Source organism: Panthera pardus, unplaced genomic scaffold (assembly GCF_024362965.1).
Source record: "Panthera pardus isolate Hobbes unplaced genomic scaffold, ASM2436296v1 HiC_scaffold_17, whole genome shotgun sequence".
NCBI classification, from domain to species: Eukaryota; Metazoa; Chordata; class Mammalia; order Carnivora; family Felidae; genus Panthera; species Panthera pardus.
This window is the reverse complement of record NW_026526732.1, coordinates 47150952-47171464: the sequence shown is the minus strand read 5'-3', so window position 1 is coordinate 47171464 and position 20513 is coordinate 47150952. Positions and strand designations below refer to the sequence as shown.

At 37.4% G+C, this 20513-nt stretch overlaps 1 protein-coding gene across 1 annotated transcript in view; it reads right to left on the bottom strand.

The window, feature by feature from the left end:
• FRK (fyn related Src family tyrosine kinase) overlaps positions 1-20513 on the bottom strand; it is a 107774-nt gene that overhangs the window by 54399 nt on the left and 32862 nt on the right. Inside the window, exon 2 of the mRNA XM_053904552.1 lies at positions 3058-3179. Coding sequence (XP_053760527.1) covers positions 3058-3179 — 122 coding nt within the window. The remainder of the gene's footprint in view (positions 1-3057; positions 3180-20513) is intronic.

Sequence of the window (20513 nt, the reverse complement as noted above, 5' to 3'; positions counted from 1 at the left end):
AATCATGCTTCTTCATGAAGCTCTTCTCTGACAGCTGCAAGCCATTGCCGCCCAAGGAATAAAGACAATACTTCTAAGGAAAACTCACATAGGAAAGACAGAGATAGAAAAGGGGTATTATTGGCCCTCCTTTGGCAGCATAGCAGTCAGCAAAATTGAAGACCATCAATTCAGGCTGATTAAGGGGACAACTGCACTAGAAAATAAATCTATGACGGGTATATCTGAAGGTCCTTAGTGGTAATCAACAGTCAGTAGTTGGGTTGTTTGTTTGTTTGTTTGTTTTAATGTAGACATATTGAAGACCTTTTCTTTCCATTTTTCTCTTGGATAGCCCTCCTTCTGGCTAATAAGAAAATTTTCCTTTCAGTAGAATATAATGGCCTGCATTTACTTTGTCCCCCAGTGAATACACAGCAATCAGATAATTCATTTGAAAGACTCTAAATTGTTTGACTTCATTCAAAAAGAATCCATAATGATATGCTGGTTTCCGAGCAAGGCCTACAAAGCTTCCTAAATCCATAAGCAAGCGCTAGAGTATTCTCAGCACATAACAGCCAATATCCTTGTAATTTTGTTCTAAGCCCGTAAAGCTGTTTTGTTCCATAATATTCTACTTAGAAAGTGTTCAGAATAGTCACTGTAGTCTGGGCATTATTCAAAGATATGACTCAGGCAATTCTACTTTTAGTTTGTTTTCCTCATAGAAATATTCTTCTTCTCTGTGTTTAATGCTAATCTAAAACATTTAATCTCGCTTTTAGCCAAATAATGATTACCTAATTTTACATATAAGTATTGGGAAAGCCAAATAAACAAACATGGATACATTTAAATGAGAAATCCTCTTATATCTCTTCTTATCATTAAGCACAGAGATTTCCAAAAGACATGTTTTTCTTCCTCTGAGTAAATATTCTCATGGAAATTTTCAAATATTTATCTATAAGGATGTCCACTATATCGTATTTCATAACAGCAAAATAACTAAAAATAATGAAAATATACAAAATATGAAATAGATTAATACCCATTCAATAGATACCCATTCGATGGAAGATTGCAGGGTTTCTAAAAATAATGATATAGACAAATATTAAAGGACATGCAAAAAATATTCAAGGATACTGAAAGAATAAGAAAAATGGAGCCTAGAACCATTGTGTGTGTTCGTACACATACAAATAGGTGTGTATATACACACACATATTTATATTTATACATATTTTTCTGTACAAGATGATCTCAATTTATTTTCTGAATATGAGTGTGTGTGTTTGTTTAAATAAATATGTTTAAAGGTTAAGCACAGAAAAAAGCTTGCCAGAAAAGCTATTCAAATATTAAAAATATATCTTCAGAAGGTGATATTTTAGATTATGATACCTTAGATTATTTTAGATAGTTCATATAAAAGTGTTTATACTGCTTTCATGATCAGAAAAAAGTTATTATACCTAGGGGCGCCTGGGTGGCTCAGTCAGTTAAGCGGCCCACTTCGGCTCAGGTCATGATCTCACGGTCTGTGAGTTCGAGCCCCGCGTCAGGCTCTGTGCTGACAGCTCAGAGCCTGGAGCCTGTTTCAGATTCTGTGTCTCCCTCTCTCTCTGCCCCTCCCCTGTTCACGCTCTGTCTCTCTCTGTCTCAAAAATAAATAAACATTACAAAAAAAAAAAAAGAAAAAGAAAAAAGTTATTATACCTAATAAAATATTCACTTATGTCACCTGGGTATATATAGGTGTGCACTGGTAAGAAGTCACAGGCTGATAGGGCATCAATTCTGAGTGGCTAATGCCCAACCTATATCAGTCATTAAATTCTTTGATTATTACCTTAGATATAAGCAAGATTGGAAAGGTCAGAGGCTCATCCTACTTGGGTACATTTCAAAAATAGTAACCAGAAGAGCATCCTCTAACTAAGTAGGGGTGGAGCTGGAACCAAACGATTTGAGAACACCATATTAACTTGATCCTGGTATAGGCAGGGGCTGAAGGATGGAGCCTCTGAAAAAAAAAACTGCCTCAACACCACTGTCCTTAATCCTTTCCAGCTCCAATCCATCTGTCCTAATATTTGGGACTTCCTGGTGTGAGGAAGAAAACTGGGGACCAAACACATATAGTCTGGCCTGAGTTCAGGTCCAATCAAAGTTCCCAGGACACGTGGGCTCAGGGCCTGCTTCACTACTGCACCACGAAGGCCATGCTGACTTCCAGCTCAGTGAGCCAGGCAGACACAATAAGATACGATAAACATTTACCAAAGGCCAACAGGGATAAAGGAAGGCAAAATCTCTTCCCCCAAAAGGCTTATGTCTAGTTGGAGAAACAGAGTACACATTTTAAAGGGGATAATAACATACAATGGGCCCAGACAATACAGAGGTCAGAGCACAGCAAGGAGAGAAAAAGTCTCATGTGACAGATGAGTCTAAATGGTCTTTAAGAAAGGACATTCAATAGCTTTGCAACCTACACTGAGAGACAGATTCATGAAAGCAGAAACATGCATATTAGCACCTGTAACTATTAAAGATAATTCTCAGGCCTTTCCTCCTTCCTAAGACAATGTAAAGTCAACATGTATTTGACTCTTTAGCTGAAAAACTACATTTGACCAAATTTTACAAGTCAAGGGATTAACCAAATGCATTTGTATCCAACATTTCAATTCATTTTCTATCGACCAGGCAAAGGCAAATGAAATACAAAAATTGAAACTGTATTGTGGAAAGATCAAATTTGACAACAATGTAGTTTCTACTTTTTGCTTATCATTTCCCTAGAAGGAGAAACCCCTAGATAATACAGAAGTGAGAAAATGCAGCCAGACTTATTTAATCTTCATTTCATATGGAAACTTCTATCCATAGTTAGAAACTGTTTGTTAATTTCTATATTACTCTTGGGTAGTTCAGATTTAATTTTGGTACTTACTATGAAAATAAGAAATAAGGCAAATTTCAAATTAACCTGTCCATGTTCACACAGCAGGTTCATGACTACAGACTCTCAAACCCATATTTAGATCACACAAACAATGCCCATACCTGAAAGGGCGAAATCTCCTTTCTGGCTTTCACTCTCTCTGATTAGAAAGGCACCAGTCTGGTTTTCTGAATATAATAGTTGTTTTTCTGCATCTGTTCTCTTGATTGCTCCAAAGAACCACCTAAAAAGAAACAGATGGAAACTTTAGTTAACCAGTCAATCATTATTTTTTAAAGAACAGGAAGTTTGGCAAGAAGTATTCTAACATCAGAAATGTTTACTATTCTTTAGTGAAACTATCACAGGTATAAATGGTAGCTTTTGATACTTGAGATGATTTTTCTGGATGTCTGTAACCCTCACCAGGACTCTTTTAAAAATTATAAACTAGGAATTTGGCTGATGCCTGCTACCACGTCCCTACTCACATCTGCATTCTGTCTGAGAGGTCATGTGTCCTCCTTCTGTCAAATCCAAAGCCTCCAGGGTGGGCCTGCCATCTGAGCCCGCTGGGTTCCATGCTCTACAATTACTCATCATCACCATCAAACTTTTCGCTGCCTCACCCAACACTTCCTAGGTGTTAGGAGGCAAACATTCCAATCAAAGGATTCATACACTTCATATTAAAGTGTAGACAATTAAAAATGTAGTTTTCTGGACATTAATTCCCTCCCCTCATCCATTACTACCTAAACCTACCATAAGATGCAATGATTTTGCATGTTTAGGAGGAATTTACCAAATATAAAGGAAATTTTCATTGGTGGAGAGATTATGTGAAAAAGATACTTCCATCTGGGAAGTGTCTTCTTAGTGCCACCCCCACTTCTTATCTTTACCCTCCTATCCTGAACATTCCAGAAATATGAGTCCGATACTGAACACACAAATGTGTGAATGTGAGCAACCCTGGCAAAGAATTATGGATTTTAACATGAGAGCCAGTCTAAGATGTATATCAAGTCAGTAGACACCAAGGTGATACTAAGAGGAAGCTGAGAAAATATGCTTTTCACTAATGACCTCCCACTCTAGGGTCAAAAAGTTGAACTTCATCATCTCAGATTTTAGATAAAACATTTATCTGTTCAGGTATCATCTTCTTATTTTTGTTAATGTTTATTTTTGAGAGAGAGAGAGACAGAGTGCAAATGGGGGAGGAGCAGAAAGAGAGACACAGAATCCGAAGCAGGCTCCAGGCTCTGAGCTGTCAGCACAGACCCCGAGGCAGGGCTCAAACCCACAAACTGTGAGATCATGACCTGAGCCAGAACCGGACACCCAACCGACTAAGCCACCCGGGCACCCCTTCAGGTACCATCTTCTAAAATGTAGACACTCAAAGAGAGAAAATATAGGCTTGAAGGAAGAAATACAGGCTGTGTGAGGAATTGTAAGCTGTTAGAGGATATACAGGCCATCAGAAATTGGCTCCAATTGGTTTGACATGTCATGGATATTGGGGAGTATGAGTGCACTGAGGGTGATACAATTGGAAGGAAGAGGGGAAAGGAAGTGAAAAGAGAGACCTTAAACTATAATCATTACCTGACAAAGCCAAGGTATTTGTTTACCATTTTGCCAATCAAGTTTCTAATTACACAGTATTAATTATATCAGTCAGGATATACCGGGTTTCATAGGAGTAATGAACAATGCCAAAACATCTCCATGGCTTAAGATGACAAAGATCTGTTTTTCATTCAGCTGCATGTCTACCAAAGGTCACTTGGGGCTCTACTCTGTGTCTATCTCTATGTCTACCAGGGCATTTCCATCTCCATGCTTCCACGATTGCTGAGGCAGGAGATAAAACATGTGGCAAATCACAGGCTGGTTCCTGGAGCTTCTATTTAAAGCTTCTACGTAAGAATGAAGCCATTGCAAACAAGTCATATGTTTGTGCCCAAATGCAAAGAGAGTAGGAAATGCAATCCCACTGTTTCCCAGAAGGCAAGAGAGCTGGAATCATTTGGTAGACTACACTAATGACTGCCACACTGATTCAACAGCAAGGACCAAATTGATGTCCACAGACTATTGTTTACCTGACTGAAATTATAGAAGGCATGGAAACATTCCAAGGGGCTATGTAATGAATTCATAGAAAAATTAAAAAATGCACGCTTTTCTACAACTGCAGAAATAAGTCAATAGAATAATGGAACAACAACAAAATTAATTAATTAATTAATTTAAAAAAATTTGAACAGACCCAAACACACAAATTAGAGGTAAAAGAATGGATAATTCAGGGGCACCTGGGTGGCTCAGTCGGCTAAGCGTCCGACTTCGGCTCAGGTCATGATCTCACCACTCATGAGTTCAAGCCCCACATCGAGCTGTGTGCTGACAGCTCAGAGCCTGGAGCCTGTTTTGGATTCTGTGTCTCCCTCTCTCTCTGACCCTTCCTGGCTCGCAGTGTCTCTCTCTCAAAAATTAAAATAAACATTAAAAAAAATTTTTTTAAGAATGGATTATTCAATAACAAATGCCAGTGCCACAAATAATCCATATGGAAAAAATTAATTGATGCTACCTACAACATACAACATAGTCCTACATAAAGACCTAGTGTAAAAAGCAATCTTTAAAACTCTCTGAGGACACCAGACTAAGGAAGTTTTCTTAGATAAGAGAAAAAGAAAAAGACATAAAAACCTTAAGGGAAAAGATTGATAATATTTCTTACACTACAAAAACTTCAACAACTGAAAGATTACCGTGAAACAAAATTACAATACAAGCCACAGACCTGGAGAAAATATTTGCAAAGTATATAACCAAGAACAGGGATAGTGGTCAGATTACATAGAGACTTATAATCAGTATTTTTAAAAAAAGAGACAAAACAGTAGAAAAATTGGCATAGCATAATTGTACAGTTCACAGAAAAGGAAAACCCAATTACTAATAAAAATAAGAAAAGAAGCACAGTCTCTATCGGTGCCAATAATTAGGAATATTAGGAATATTAAATATTAAAACAATGAAATGTCACACTTCGAGCTGGACAAAATTTAAAACTTTTACATTCAGGTATTGGAAAAAATGTGAAGCAAGAACCTTCATACAGTACTAGACGCAATATCATCTGGTACAACTACTCCAGAGAGCAATTTGACAATATCTAATAAGGCTACATATTCATATACTATTCAATTTCACTTCTAGATTACACACCATATGTGCTCAAGGAAATAAATCGTGACAGCATTCACTGAAGAATTCTAGCATTGAAAAATTGGAAACAATCTAAATGTCCACTGTAAGGGAATAGAAAAACAAACTTGGTTATAGATATAAGACAGAATACCACACAGTAATTAAAACAAGTAAATTGTTCAGGGACAAAAGGGAGTTGAAGAATGATACATACTCTTACAATGCCATTTACATAAAGTTTAAGTCAACACATAAAAAACACTACATATTTTTATGGACAGTTGAATGCTTAATGAAAGCTAATAGTTAATAAGTAATAGTATTTTTTTAGTCCATTTCCAGAAATGGCGATGTTTCTTCGCACAAATATCTTAAGCACATTAGCAACATAGGTCAAATATACTGATCAACCCCAATGCATTTTCCTGATTCTGAGTGCATTAATTATGGCGTCAACATTAAAATGTTTGCTCTAAATGTAAATATTTAAACCTTTACAAGAATTATAATTTATCTAGCAGATTAAATTCTTAGAAGTATGATTATGTCTCATATATCTCATTATTTTCAAGAATAAATATTCCATTATACATTTTAGATACATACATTACATTTGTATTTTGGATAATTAATTCTGTAAATGATGTATTTTCTCTGCCCAATATATGTATAAACATAAGGAATCTACTCCTGAAACCATTGTTTCACTATATGCTAACTAATTTGGATGTAAATTTTTAAAAATAAAAAATAAAAATAAAAAATATATGTACAAATAAGCAGTTTTTGTAAATCAAATGGTTAAAGATATAGTAATTTTACACCATTTATAGAAAGGAACTCTGCAGTAATTTTTTTTGAAAAATCCTTTTATATGTCACCAATTTTAGATTCTTGAATAATAGTTCGGTACACTCATTTTACAAGGCAAATCACACAAGCACTGAATCCACAGTAACAATGAAATGCATGTAAATATTTGATTGAATGCATCAACTCAGTTAATACCTGGAATTTTACTTGGCCGGCTACCATCAGGAAGTGAATATAAATAAAACAATTGTTTTCTGCATGTAGTTGCATTACAATGCCACCTTTCATACTCAGTGGTGACGCAACCACTATAAACTGAATCATAAGAGCATGTGCTGCAGCACAGACTAATGGGAAAACGATAGTTCTTTCCACCATCTGCACATGGGAGAATTGTTCCTTAATTTGTGGTTTGAGCCCATGGCAGAACTGTCATTCTCCGTTCTGCACATTAGAGTCCCTGTTGGCCCCATCCTGGAAGGTCACGCACACCCCAGCCCTGCGTGTCCGCCACAGCCACTTTCAGCGCTTTCAGCTGTAGTTCTTGTGTGCAGTAAACAGTGAGTGCAGAGAAGGGATCAGGATACCCTAGGACGGATCAGGGAGAGTCTTACAAATCAGCAATCCTCCAAGTGTGGTCCCTGGATCGGGAGCATCAGCATGCAAACTTGTTAGAAAAGGAAATTTGCAAGCACGTCCCGTATCTACTGATTCAGAGACTGTGGGATGTTGCCCAGCAATCTGGGTTTTAATAGATCCCCAGGTGCAGCTGATGCACAGTAAAATTTGAGAACTACTGAGTTATAGGAATAGTAAAAAAAATTAAAAATTTATATGAGACAGCTGAAAATAATAAGTTAGAGTTTGGTTTACATGGGGAAAATTACCCAATAAAATGACACTACACACAGTCAGGCACACACATTTCATTGATCTTTAATGCAACTAACGTGTATTGCTATGCCATACTTGCCATGAAAGAGACCTTGATTAAGAATAACCAAAAAGGGGAAGGAAATGCTTCAACGAGACGAAAATGGAGCGAAAAGCATGATGTCTATTTTGGATGAAAGGAGTATGTGATTGAAGTCTAAGGTTTATTTTGTAAACATTTATCCAGTGTCTATGGTGTGTAAATTCTGTAGCACAGACACAGAAAGATCTGCAAGGCATACTACTGGGTGAAAAAGGGTAAACTGCAGAGTAATCAAAATATTAGTTTTATTTATATCTTAAAAACCAGGGGCGCCTGGGTGGCTCAGTCGGTTAAGCGTCCGACTTCGGCTCAGGTCACGATCTCGCGGTATGCGAGTTCGAGCCCCGCGTCGGGCTATGTGCTGACCGCCCAGAGCCTGGAGCCTGTTTCAGATTCTGTGTCTCCCTCTCTCTCTGCCCCTCCCCCGTTCATGCTCTGTCTCTCTCTGTCTCAAAAATAAATAAACGTTAAAAAAAAAAAATTAAAAAACAAAAACAAAAATTACATGTGCTTACTGCTCTGGAGATGAGTGAACAATAACAAAAGTGATGGCAAAAAAAAAGAAAAAAACTTTCACTTTTTACTCTTCATTCTTCTCCATAATTTGGATATTTGCAATAATATATTGTTTTATATTATTTTGTAATTCACTTTAAAAATTTAAGAAAGTCATTCAGGAACATGCTATAAAAACTACATACTATAAAAGATCTGAAGCAGAAACTTTGGCAGTTAGAACTGATAGCAGAAAAATCTCAAATCGGTATGAGACAAGTGCTTACGGATGAACAGTGAGACCAACGGAGGAGCAAACATGACCCCAGGGTTCCAAATATGGATGGCTGAAGAACAATGCGCCCAGCAACACATTAAAGGCACAAGACGATAATGATTAAGAGCTACAGCATCTCACTGGGAACGTTAACTTCCCTATGCCTGGATTTCTTCATTTGTTAGTGAGAATAATAGTAACTGCCCTGTAGGTTTGTTTTGAAAGTAAGAAAAACAATGTATGTAGAGTGTTTGATGCCTGGACGCATTCTTGCTTGATAAACAGCACCCATTTTAAGAAAACTAATTTAAGGGAGAAATTATTTATTTGGCTTTAGACATGTTAGGTTTGAGGTCATGATGAAACATGAGTAAATATGGGAACGTGATCTCACTTCTCTAGATGTGTTTGTATCGGAAGTTTCCTCCCAAGTGATTTTTCTGTCCTGCTTGTCCTCTCTGGACTAGGACACGCTGCCACCAGGTGGCAGTAGGCCATTTTACTAAGTCAAAAAGGCTACAGCTATAGTGTGATAACTGGAGGTTCTTTATTTTACAAAAAAAAGAGACAAAATTAGGCTTAAAAAAACAGAATTTATGCATTGTTACTTAATATCAACATATTAGATAATGTAGATGTCAATCAAAATTTAAGAAAATCAACATGTAAACAGATGTGGTGCCTCTGTCAATATTTCTTCATTTCCTCTAATAGTCTTATTCTGTTCACTCTGCTGCTTTAGTGACTAGCACAACGTAGGTATCTAGCACGCTCATAATTCCAATCAAATGGTGATAGTTTCCTCCTACATTTTTTAAGTAAGCTCTATGCCCAGTGTGGGGCTTGAAATCATGACCCCAAGATCCACAGTCACATGCTCTACAGACTCAGCCAGTCAGGCACCACTCTTCCTATATTTGGAAAAAGAGAAAACCTATTCCCAATAACTGCTGGCTAACATTTACAAAATTTAACATATAATTTCTTTTCCCAATGCCTCCCTTACAGCCAAGACAGCTGGCCTTACACCACAGTAAACAGACCCTGAAAAAAACAAGTTTGTAAAACCAGCCCCAGACTACTACTGGTGTCCTCCCAGAAACTGCAGAAAAGGAAATGGGTAGATCAGCTTGGCCTATCCACCCATGAGGAGAGTCACCTGGAAGGACTGCCCAGGTGGGAACTCGTGGTTAGGTCTGTCTTTTTGTTGTCCTCACAGTTACACATGTGACAATGGAGAAAACCAGCAATCATCTTCACCAGTGTGGCTTGGGGGACATCAGTGACACTGACATTTTTGCAAAACACCTACAGTTTGCAGGGTATAATCATAATCACATTTATTCATTTATTGTGTCTAAACGTAAGGCTTGGATCCATGGTCCCTTGAGTTATGGCAGTTCCATAGGACTCACCTGCATCTATCTGGGTTTCAGCAACACTGCCAGGAAAGCCTCTGTGCGGTTCCTTCCTCTCCAGGTAGTCACATCCCTCCCCTTCCTTAGGCTCAGCATCCCGCTTGGCTCACAGCAAGTGAGCCCTGACACTCTCTTCCCACTCACAAGCATGAGAAGGGCAAAGAAAAACATAAATAATGCTCATATGTATTTTGTTATTCATTCCTTCCTTTTCATTTCCCTCATCACAACCTTTGTCCAATTTGTCATCACCACTTAGATTACGGCAATATTTTAGTATTTGTTCTCTTTAATATTAACAGCTTTTGCTTATTGATCAAGTACAGGGAGCCAGGAACTGCTGCTACAGTGTTGCATGCATTATCTCAGACTCTTCCCCCTTGCTCACGCCCCCACCACTAGATTAATCATTTGATAATATGACCTGGTACATTTCACCAATGCATACACATTAATAAGTTGTTGGGGCGGGGGGGTGCCTGGGTGGCTCAGTTGGTTGAGTGTCTGACTTTGGCTCAGGTCATGATCTAATGGTTTGTGGGTTCGAGCCCTGTATTGGGCTCCACACTCACGGCGCAGAGCCTGCTTGGGATTCCCTCTCCCTCTTCTCTCTCTGTCCCTCCCCAACTTGCACATGCAGGTGTGCTCTCTCTCTCTTTCTCTCAGAATAAATAAATTTTAAAAATTAAAAAAAAAATAATAAGTTTTAAGGGTTCCCTTTGCTTCTGGAATAAAATCCTTACTGATTTGGAATTTCAGTCTGTCATCAGGACACCAGCCATTTCCTGCACAGTATCTTCCCCACCATCAATTCTTTAGATCTAGCTAAACTTCTACTCTTACGGTTATTTGTACTGGCATCACTTAAATTTGCCTGCCCAGAATCCCCACAGTATTCACTGACTACCCTTCTGGTGGTTTTGCATGTAGCATACAAAAGCTATAGCTCCTTTTTTTTTTTAAAGATTATTCTGTGTTCACTTGAGGCTGACGACCTCCTGGGCACAAAGCCTAACTGAGAACATCACATACGCCTTTTAGAATAGTTAAATAAATGCCTGTTGATGAAACAATTAATACATTGTACCTCGATGTGGGGATTTTATATGTCTTTCGGTTTATACTGAATGTTGAACTAGATAAAGCCTGTGTGTTCATGTAATCTTTTATTTGTGCTTGCCACATAGTTCTGGAGTGTTAAGTGCTTAGGGGAGAAGCCTTATCTGCTCTGGGCCAGATTCGAATGTTAATTGGCCACACACCACAAATTCCAATCTGATCACAGTCTTCTCCAAAAGAAAACATTTGCCTATGAAACTAAAGATCGAAAATGAAGCTTATTTTTCTGTCCTCCGGAACACAAGCCTATCAGGGCTGCACACGTGTAAAGAATGCGTGACAAAGTGATAATGCCGCCTCCAATATCTGAGGTAGGACTTGCGGTCACATGGAAACCAGGAAGCTCCTTGCGTGGATCATATGAGAAAGCTTTGTTGTTGTTGTTGTTGCTATTGTTCACCTGTGTAGTCATCATAAAAGGGGAATTTTGAAGGAACTCTTTAGAGAGGAAGTAAGATGGACTAATTGGTACTTTCACCAGTGGGGAAAGTGTAGTGCTATGTGTTTGTAAGGATATGATTATAACCTGAACCCACTTCCTAGTACTAGTAATCAAAAACTTTTAATGACTCACTTGAATTTTTATAAAGAACATAACAAAAGTTCAAATAGGGAGTCAATCTCAAGGTACTGCTTTGGTTTCACAACCGTCTTCTATTTGTGTGAAAGGAAATGGAAGCTGACATTGATTTCTCTTTTAAAATAAAAAATAAAGTGTGGGCATATATAATGATATTTCCAATCATCAAGCCTGAAAGGTAAGTGTAAATTTTAACCCGTCAGCTTTGTTTTTGTACAACATTTGTGATAGTTTGTCCTAGAAACTAGAGAAATATGGATTAGAGTCAAAAAAAACATTAGTCATGGGGCGCCTGGGTGGCTCACTTGGTTAAGTGTCTGACTCCTGAATTCAGTTCAGGTCATGATCTCCTGGTTGGTGAGTTCAAGCCCCGTGTCAGGCTCCGTGCTGACAGCACAGAGCCTGCTTGGGATTTTTTCTCTTTTTTCTCTCTGTCTCTCTTTCTCTGTCTCTCTCAAAATAAATAAATAAACTTCAAACAAAAAAGCATTAATCATTAAGAAGTTTCCATCTTTGTCACATCCAAAGAAAGTAAATGCAATTGATTTTATAATGCTTAGGAAAATGCCTTACTTCACAAAACACCACAAATGTTCACTGCAATTCTTTATTTGAATAAGCTTTTGGGTAGGAGTATGACTTTTGAATAGTTACAGGGAGGACTGATTTCAGCGGTGACTGCTCCACTTAGTTTCCTACCAAAAAAACCCCACTAGTTATCTCCTCTCATGAAACACTTCCTTTCTCACTTCCAAGATAAAAAAAAATGAAAGGAACTTTTTAATTCACTTAATTTTAAAGAATTTATTTCCCAGTGTCATGAATGATATTCTCTCATCCCACTTCATTTAAACCACTGAGTATTCTTGACAGATCTACAAAATATGGGGCACCTGGCTGGTTCACATGCCAATACCGTATGTGACTATTGATCTCGGGGTAGTGTTTTCGAGCCCACGTTGGGCATAGCGCTTATTTTAAAAAATAAAAAATAAAGATCTATAAAATAACTTGCTCTTTGGGATTTTTCATAGAATAAACAAGATCAAATGTTGAGTCTAGTAAGCCAATAGTTCATGTGCCTACCTTGTTCATGATTGGTTAATAATGATATACTCTAGGAACTAGAGGGTATTATGCTAAGTGAAATTAGTCAGAGAAAGACAAATATCTTATGACTTCACTCATAAGACTTTAAGACACAGAACAGATGAACACAAGGGAAGAGAAGCAAAAATAATATAAAAACATGGATGGGGACAAAACATAAGAGACTCTTAAATATGGAGAACAGAGGGTTACTGGAGGGGTTGTGGGAGGGGGGATAGGCTAAATGGGTAAGGGACATTAAGGGGCATTCAGGAATAAATGATCCTGAAATCATTTTTGCACTATATGGTAACTAATTTGGATGTAAATTAAAAAAATAAAATTAAAATTAAAAAAAATTATATACTCTATATCATCATGTACTTCCATTAAATCCTTTACTCCAAATAAGATAGTAAACATCTTGAAGGTATCTTAACCTTCTTATTACCCTACAAAGTGATATTAATATAGTTTTCGAAATGCTTCATATGCTAAAATATGTCATTAACATTCATTTCATACTAACTGTATGGAGAACAGATGAAGAATCATAAAAACAAAAGAAGGGTATATTTCTTTTCCTTTGAAAATTTTAGAGTATCAAGGGAGGGATAAAAGATCATTTCAACTAAGTAATAAATAAAAAAGAAAGTGACAGAAACAAAAGCATTTAAGTGCTAAGGGAACTACAATCCAAGAAATAAACAACCAACAGTGTGTCAATAATGGAAGACATCTTAAAGAAAATAAGGATTCAGAAAAGATGAGAAATCCAAAGAAATGAAGGGCAAGGGTATGTCACAGGTGAAGAACCAGCAACATGTTCGCGAGTAGATTGGCTTGAAGGGCAATGAGGGTGAGGAGGGTCAATTAAATGAAGAAGAAACAAAACCAGTTCTTTAATGTTTATAGGCAATTCCATGTAGAAACAACCAACTCTATGTGGGAATTAGATCTTCAGCAAGATAAGATAGTCCATCGAAGATTTAACAGTAAAGAATTTTGAGTTCTGGGCACACCTGCAAAAATGACAGGAAAATCTGACCTCTTCTTTAAAAAATTGTTTAGTGAACAAATTTAAGAGGTGAAAATGTGGAAGGTGAGGAAGGGAGAGCAAGAAAGAATTATTCTATGGAAGGAACACAAGAGAGGTGATCAGAATTTTAGAGCTAGAAATAAATTTTTATGAGGGTCCCTGGGTAAGCCTCTGAAACTTATTGTAAATGTGTTTTACTGAGCATGTGCATTCTCTGGGAAGAGTCGTGTTTCATTAAATTCTCAGTGACGCCTGTGACAGAAACTACCCATCTCCTTCAATAAGGCTAAGTGGTTTTTTTGCTGGTTCACGAAAGAGCTGGTAACAAAGCTATAACCACAGCCTACCACCGTAAAATCCCTCCACTCATTCATTTTTCATTCAACAATTATTTATTGAACACTTACTATGTGCCAGGCATGGTTCCAGTTAGTAGAAATATAGCAGTGAATGGAACAAACAAAAAGTCCTGTTTTTATGGAGCTCAGATACTAATGGGGAAACATAGACAATGAATTAAAAACATGCATAATTATACAGTGTGTTTGAAGGTGATAAGTGCAAAAGAGAAAAACAATGAAGCAAAGTAAGAAGAAAAGAGACTATATTTTAAAGCTCACTCTTAGTCAGCAGCAATATGTGGCAGGGGGAATTCCAGAGGGTTTTTCTGTGTGTTCCTAAAGTCAAAGTAATCAGGATAGATTCAGCTGTGGAGAAAAATTGGATAGAATCTTTGAAAGGAGTAGACAAGTGAGGATAGTAATCCACTCTAGGATTGAGACAATATTCAGATTTCCCAACTGCAGCTTGGCCAATATCTATTAGCATTTTTTTCTAGTTAAGAAATAAACAATATCCATCAATTTCACTGATTATCTCTGATGTTCATGGAAATGCAAAACACCAGAAGCTACAAGTATCCTCCAAGGCTCTCCTTGGGCGTGATGGCTCTTTAGCCAAAGAAAAGTGAGCAATCTGTTTAACGGGAAGAGCATTCTTTTCTTAAAAATAACTATACATAGAATAGAAATAGTATTTCTGATTATAAAGGAATAGTTGAGGTAGGATTTCTTTATAGATATCTCTTAAGTCCATACAAAAATCAAAATGCTTAAATGAAATTGTCTTCCACGTTTGGCAAACGTACAATGAAAAAATCTCTATTGTCTTAACTCATACATGGCACAGAGACATACACATATATGTGGATGAGGATGTATGGGTGTGTGTGTGTGTGTGTGTGTGTGTGTGTGTGTGTGTGTGTGTGTCCACAGTTACCATCACAGATGTGCACTAGTCCCACTGACTTTTTAGGGGTTTAAATGAAGCAGGTGCCCCAAGACAGACAAGAGGTGGGACAGGGTCCACAAAGATCAGAATGGGCACACACATTTTCTTTTTCTTTCCTTTTCTTTTTAATAATTTACTCCTGGGCACCCAGCTACCAACTAAACATTGCTATAATTAATAATTACCAATAATAACCCTAGTATTAATAACTGAAGGTTGTTTATAAGCCACATAAATGCCACCCAGTGGACTTAGAAATGGTAGAAGCTGAACATATCCACAAAGCGGCTTGTTCTTAACAAAAGGAGAGCCAGAAATGGTGCCAGAAAAATACACCTTTTGTTTTCAGTGTCAACAAGCTATTTGTCAGGAAACAAACGGAAGACTCTGCCAGTACTGGTGGATTTTTCTGAAACCTAAAAATTAGTTTCCGACTTGTTTTTACTTAAAATTAGAGGAAAGAGCAATTGCCCAAGTACATCCCCCACTCCTCAGAAGTACACGGGGAAAGGCTGCCCAAGAGAAAGGAAACAGTCCCTCCCCACCCACCCTGCCACACACATCCCATCACTTCTCAACCTCCTCTGGGGCCTGTTTCTCAAACTTTGTTAAGAAAGCACAGGAAGAGTGCATACAAGGCAATGCTCTCAGGTCTGAGGTGGAGCTCTGGGTGCTGTAGCTTTTCAAGTGCCTCACAATTCTCTGGGAACCTGGTACTGCGTTTGAAAAGCACAGCTCTTCTTTGAAAGGAAAGACATTCTCTCATGACTGCCATGTCTCCCACCCAAAACCTTTGTTCTCTCTGGTCCCTTCTGCCCCACACTGGACCCCACTCTCTTATTTTCAACCTGACCAAAATATTATAAATTCAGTCCAAACTTTGTGTAAAATTTGTGAAGTGTAAAGCTTTCAGTACAGTTTAGAGTGGAAAACAAGTTCAAAAACATCAAAAATCTCTCTTCCTAGAAATTTAGTATCACTTACCCTGAAGAGGGAATTTCCCCAAATCTTCTTTTCCCTCAGGTCCAGAGCTCCCTGTGTTGTTGCCAAGTCTACTTTCCCTTCCTCTCTCCTCTGGACCAGGCTTTTACAACAAAACATCCCTGGTTTTATATGCAAAGCAATTGAGTTCCTTATCCCACTCAGACTCCAAACTAGCATTCTCAGCATCCTTCTGTGTGTATACTCTAACAGACATTAAATTGTTCTGCTCCATAAAGGCCCATCCACTCCAAGTCCTGATTCTCAACAGCACAAACAACCAGAGCTTTGAAAATAAAATTTTCTCTAGCAAATTAAATCCTTAGGCAGAGCACCTCTCAAACCACTCCCCACAGCAGAGGGTAGCAAAAGAAATTACGCATATTCTTGCTGTCAAGAACAAGTACACATCTGAGGATAAGGGTGAAGGGGCAGAGTTTTTTTCTTTTTTTTTCAGTTATATTTATGTTTTAAAGAATGCAGTTTTGGGGCACCTGGGTGGCTCAGTCAGTTAAGCGTCCGACTTCGGCTCAGGTCATGATCTCACGGTCTGTGAGTTCGAGCCCCGCATCGGGCTATGTGCTGACAGCTCAGAGCCTGGAGCCTGCTTCGGATTCTGTGTCCCCCTCTCTCTCTGCCCCTCCCCTGCTCATGCTCTGTCTCTCTCTCTCTCTCTCTCTCTCTCTCAAAAATAAATAAAAAACATTAAAAATTTTTTTAAAAAAGAATGCAGTTTTATTAAAATTATGAATTTCTTGAACTAGGTTGAAATATTTGCTCTCTCAAAGTGTCTTCATAAGAGGATAAACTCTAATGATATACAAGGTAAATATCATTTGTAAATAGCACATAAACTATTTGTATGCAAATTTGTGTTCAAAGAAACTGAAGTAAGTCCTGCCCAGATGGCCACCTTACTAATTAGCAAATTGCAATTAAGTAAGGTTTTGTTCCATAATTTTGGTGATACAAAAAATTATCCAGTTAGGAAAGCACAAAAGCATCATGCTAATTTCTTTGCCTGGGATTAATGGAAGAAAGAACTCAATGAAATACATAGAGTATAGTAAATTCTGACTTGTCAAGTTGTGACTCAGAGATTTTTTTAAATCTTATAGATTTGAAAAGACTGCTTTTGGAATGAGAGCCCAGGACAGGAACACCCTAGAGCCTTGGAATTGGGACCCCCAAGCAGGCCTGAGAAGCAGGTTTTCCTAAGATGAGTAATGATAGATTCATTACATAACAGAGCTTCCCTTCCCTTAGTGGCACCTGGGTGGCTCAGTCTTTTGAGTGTCCGACTTCAGCTCAGATCATGATCTCACGGTTTGTGGGTTCGAGCCCATCGTTGGGTTCTGTGCTGTCAGCGCAGAGCCTGGAGCCTGCTTCCAATTCTGTGTCTCCCTCTCTCGGCCCCTCCCCCACTAGAGTTCTGTCTGTCTCTCTCTCTCTCTCTTTCTCTCAAAAATAAAAATAAACATTAAACAAAAAGTCTTGTGCCAGGAAATCCTGGTCTGCATAACAGGTGAGATGAACACCCCATTCCTTTCCTTCACATCTCTTTCCTTGGTTTCCTATTTTTGGCGTTATTTGATTAATTCCTACTTTCCCACTATACTTGCAAGCTCCAAGAGAGCAAAACCCTATCTTTTTGCTCATCACCGTAATTCTCAGAGTCTAGTGTGGTACCTGGTATTAATATGCTCTCAACAAATACCCTTGAATGAATGCATGAACAAATGAACAAATGATTGCTTGGGGATGTGAGTCTTAAACATTAAGGCTGACCAAATAACTTCAAAAAATAGGACAAGATTGTAAAGCGAATCATCTGAAGGTTTGAAACAGAGCAAAAGAATAAGTAAGATTTTATCAGTCATGAATATCCTCATAGCCAATCAAACGATCACAGTCCTATAAGGAAAGTGACAATAACAATCACAGTGAGAATAACATTTGGATTCCACTTTATAATTCACAGGGTCATCATCTACATTACGGCACTCATTCTCACGGCAAATCTTAAGGCAATCAGAGCAGGTGCTTCAATATCTCCATCTCCGGAGTTAGAAACTAGAGCCGAGAGAACAGAACAAGCAGTGCCAGTGCGCAAATGTGCAAAGCAGTTACGTGTGACCTCTCCAAAATTGTGCAGAATATGCAGTGGGAAATATGGACTTGTCCTCACATTGTAATTCCACTCCACAGAGCGGGTCAGAAATATAAAGAAACCATTGCAGAAAAAGGAACACCAGGGTGAAAACATTATAAACAGGTATCAAAAATAGTTTCACCTAACTTCATAGAAACCACCCCACAATGTGACCATAAGAAAAAAATAGGATTTGGGGGGCATACCCCTTTCACTGTGAGTAGATAAACTCTCTTTTATAATATCTCTCAGAGAGAATGCTAAACAGAGCAAACCATTGGTTTGCACTAGCGTAACAAGTCATATATTTTCATTTCTCATTTTTAAATTTCTCTTCAACTTCATTGATTTTCATGAAAAAAAAAAGAAAATCACACAGAAGATTTGCCTTTATTCTTTTTAGCATTTTGTCTGAAAAGATTTTATGTAAAACACAAAGGATGGATCGCTTTCAATACATAGTAAGAGCCTAATTTGTTTCTAAAACTGTTCCCATAGAAAAACAAAATATACTTTTATGAAGTTAAACACTAGTTACTGTTTGTTATTTAGATATAGGCTTAGTTGCATAAGGATCAAAATTTGAAAATTAAAAGCAAAATAAGATTCAAATAAATATTTAAATAAGTAAAACAATCCTAGAGTTGTAGATGATATTACAAATAATGAATTATGAAGCTTAAAGTAGTTTTTCTAAACTGCAACAAAAAAATGTGATCAGACATTTCAAAAGTAGATCAAATTATCATTTATTCTTTCTACAGAAAATGGTGTTACTAAATCAGTGTCACATGGGGAGCCAATCAAAGAAAATGAGTCAGAAATATAGAGGACAAATTATAAAAGGTAGTTCTTCAATATTTCACAATTGTGTTTATTTTTTGTCACCTTCTTTAAATAATTGTTAATGATTTCTTCTTCTGTTCTAAGTATTCCCTTTCTTACCAAATTCTGTCCATATAGTTTTGTACTTATTTTCTTAAAGAGAACCTTCTCCTCCAAACCATATTAGCTGTAGACTCATGAAACCTAGATCCATCCATGTTTCGAAATATTTTCTTAGAAAATCTCAGTAAGACAGAATTTTTCCATCTGCTTGAGTTTCAATATGTGCACTTGGCAATAGACATGTTGAAACTTTCCATTCATATTCCAAAGTGGAGAGAATAGCATAATGACCAACTTTTGTGCAACACACACTCAACTTCAGTAATTATCCACATTTTTCTGATCTTATTTCTTAGTATATATTTAACTGGTCAGAATTCAAATGATTTCCAAAATTTAGTTGGAAAGGTGGAGTGAAAAAAAAAAAATAACGACTAAATAGTTTCATGTTCGTTTTTTAAAATACTTTATGCTCAGTTTTTTTGTTCAATTAATTTTTAACCTCAGATCCTCATTCTTTAGAAATTAAAAGGATGGGGGCGCCTGGGTGGCTCAGTCGGTTAAGCGTCCGACTTCAGCTCAGGTCACGATCTCATGGTCCGTGAGTTCGAGCCCCGTGTGGGACTCTGGGCTGATGGCTCAGAGCCTGGAGCCTGCTCTGATTCTGTGTCTCCCTCTCTCTTTGCCCCTCCCCCATTCATGCTCTATCTCTCTCTGTCTCAAAAATAAATAAACGTTAAAAAAAATTTTTTAGAAATTAAAAGGATGGATTTTAAAATGTTTCAAATGTTGAGAAACATCACACCTAAAAGGGAAAACACTAAAATAAACATTTACTGAAGTCTACAATAAGCTATAGGAATAATAATAAAAAAAGACTATTAGATTAAAGTTTATATTAAAATTGGAAAAACACACATATAGGCTAATATAAAAAGAAAAAAAGCCAAAAGTCAAAAAATATAAGCTACCTATCCCTACCATACATCATTTTGATGTCAGACACCTGAAGAAACATATTTTAAAAGAAATGTGAGGAAATGTTTTATAATTGACATTACGATCAATATGTCAATGGTGCAAACTTTCACATATAATGTCTGATAAGGCAGAAACTATCAAAAAAAAAGGCCTATGCAGTGTAATTACCTGAAATATTTAACTATGCTCCACATTAAAGTGCTAAAGGATTTTCTGCCTCATGATTTCTCTACGCTGACTCAATCTTCA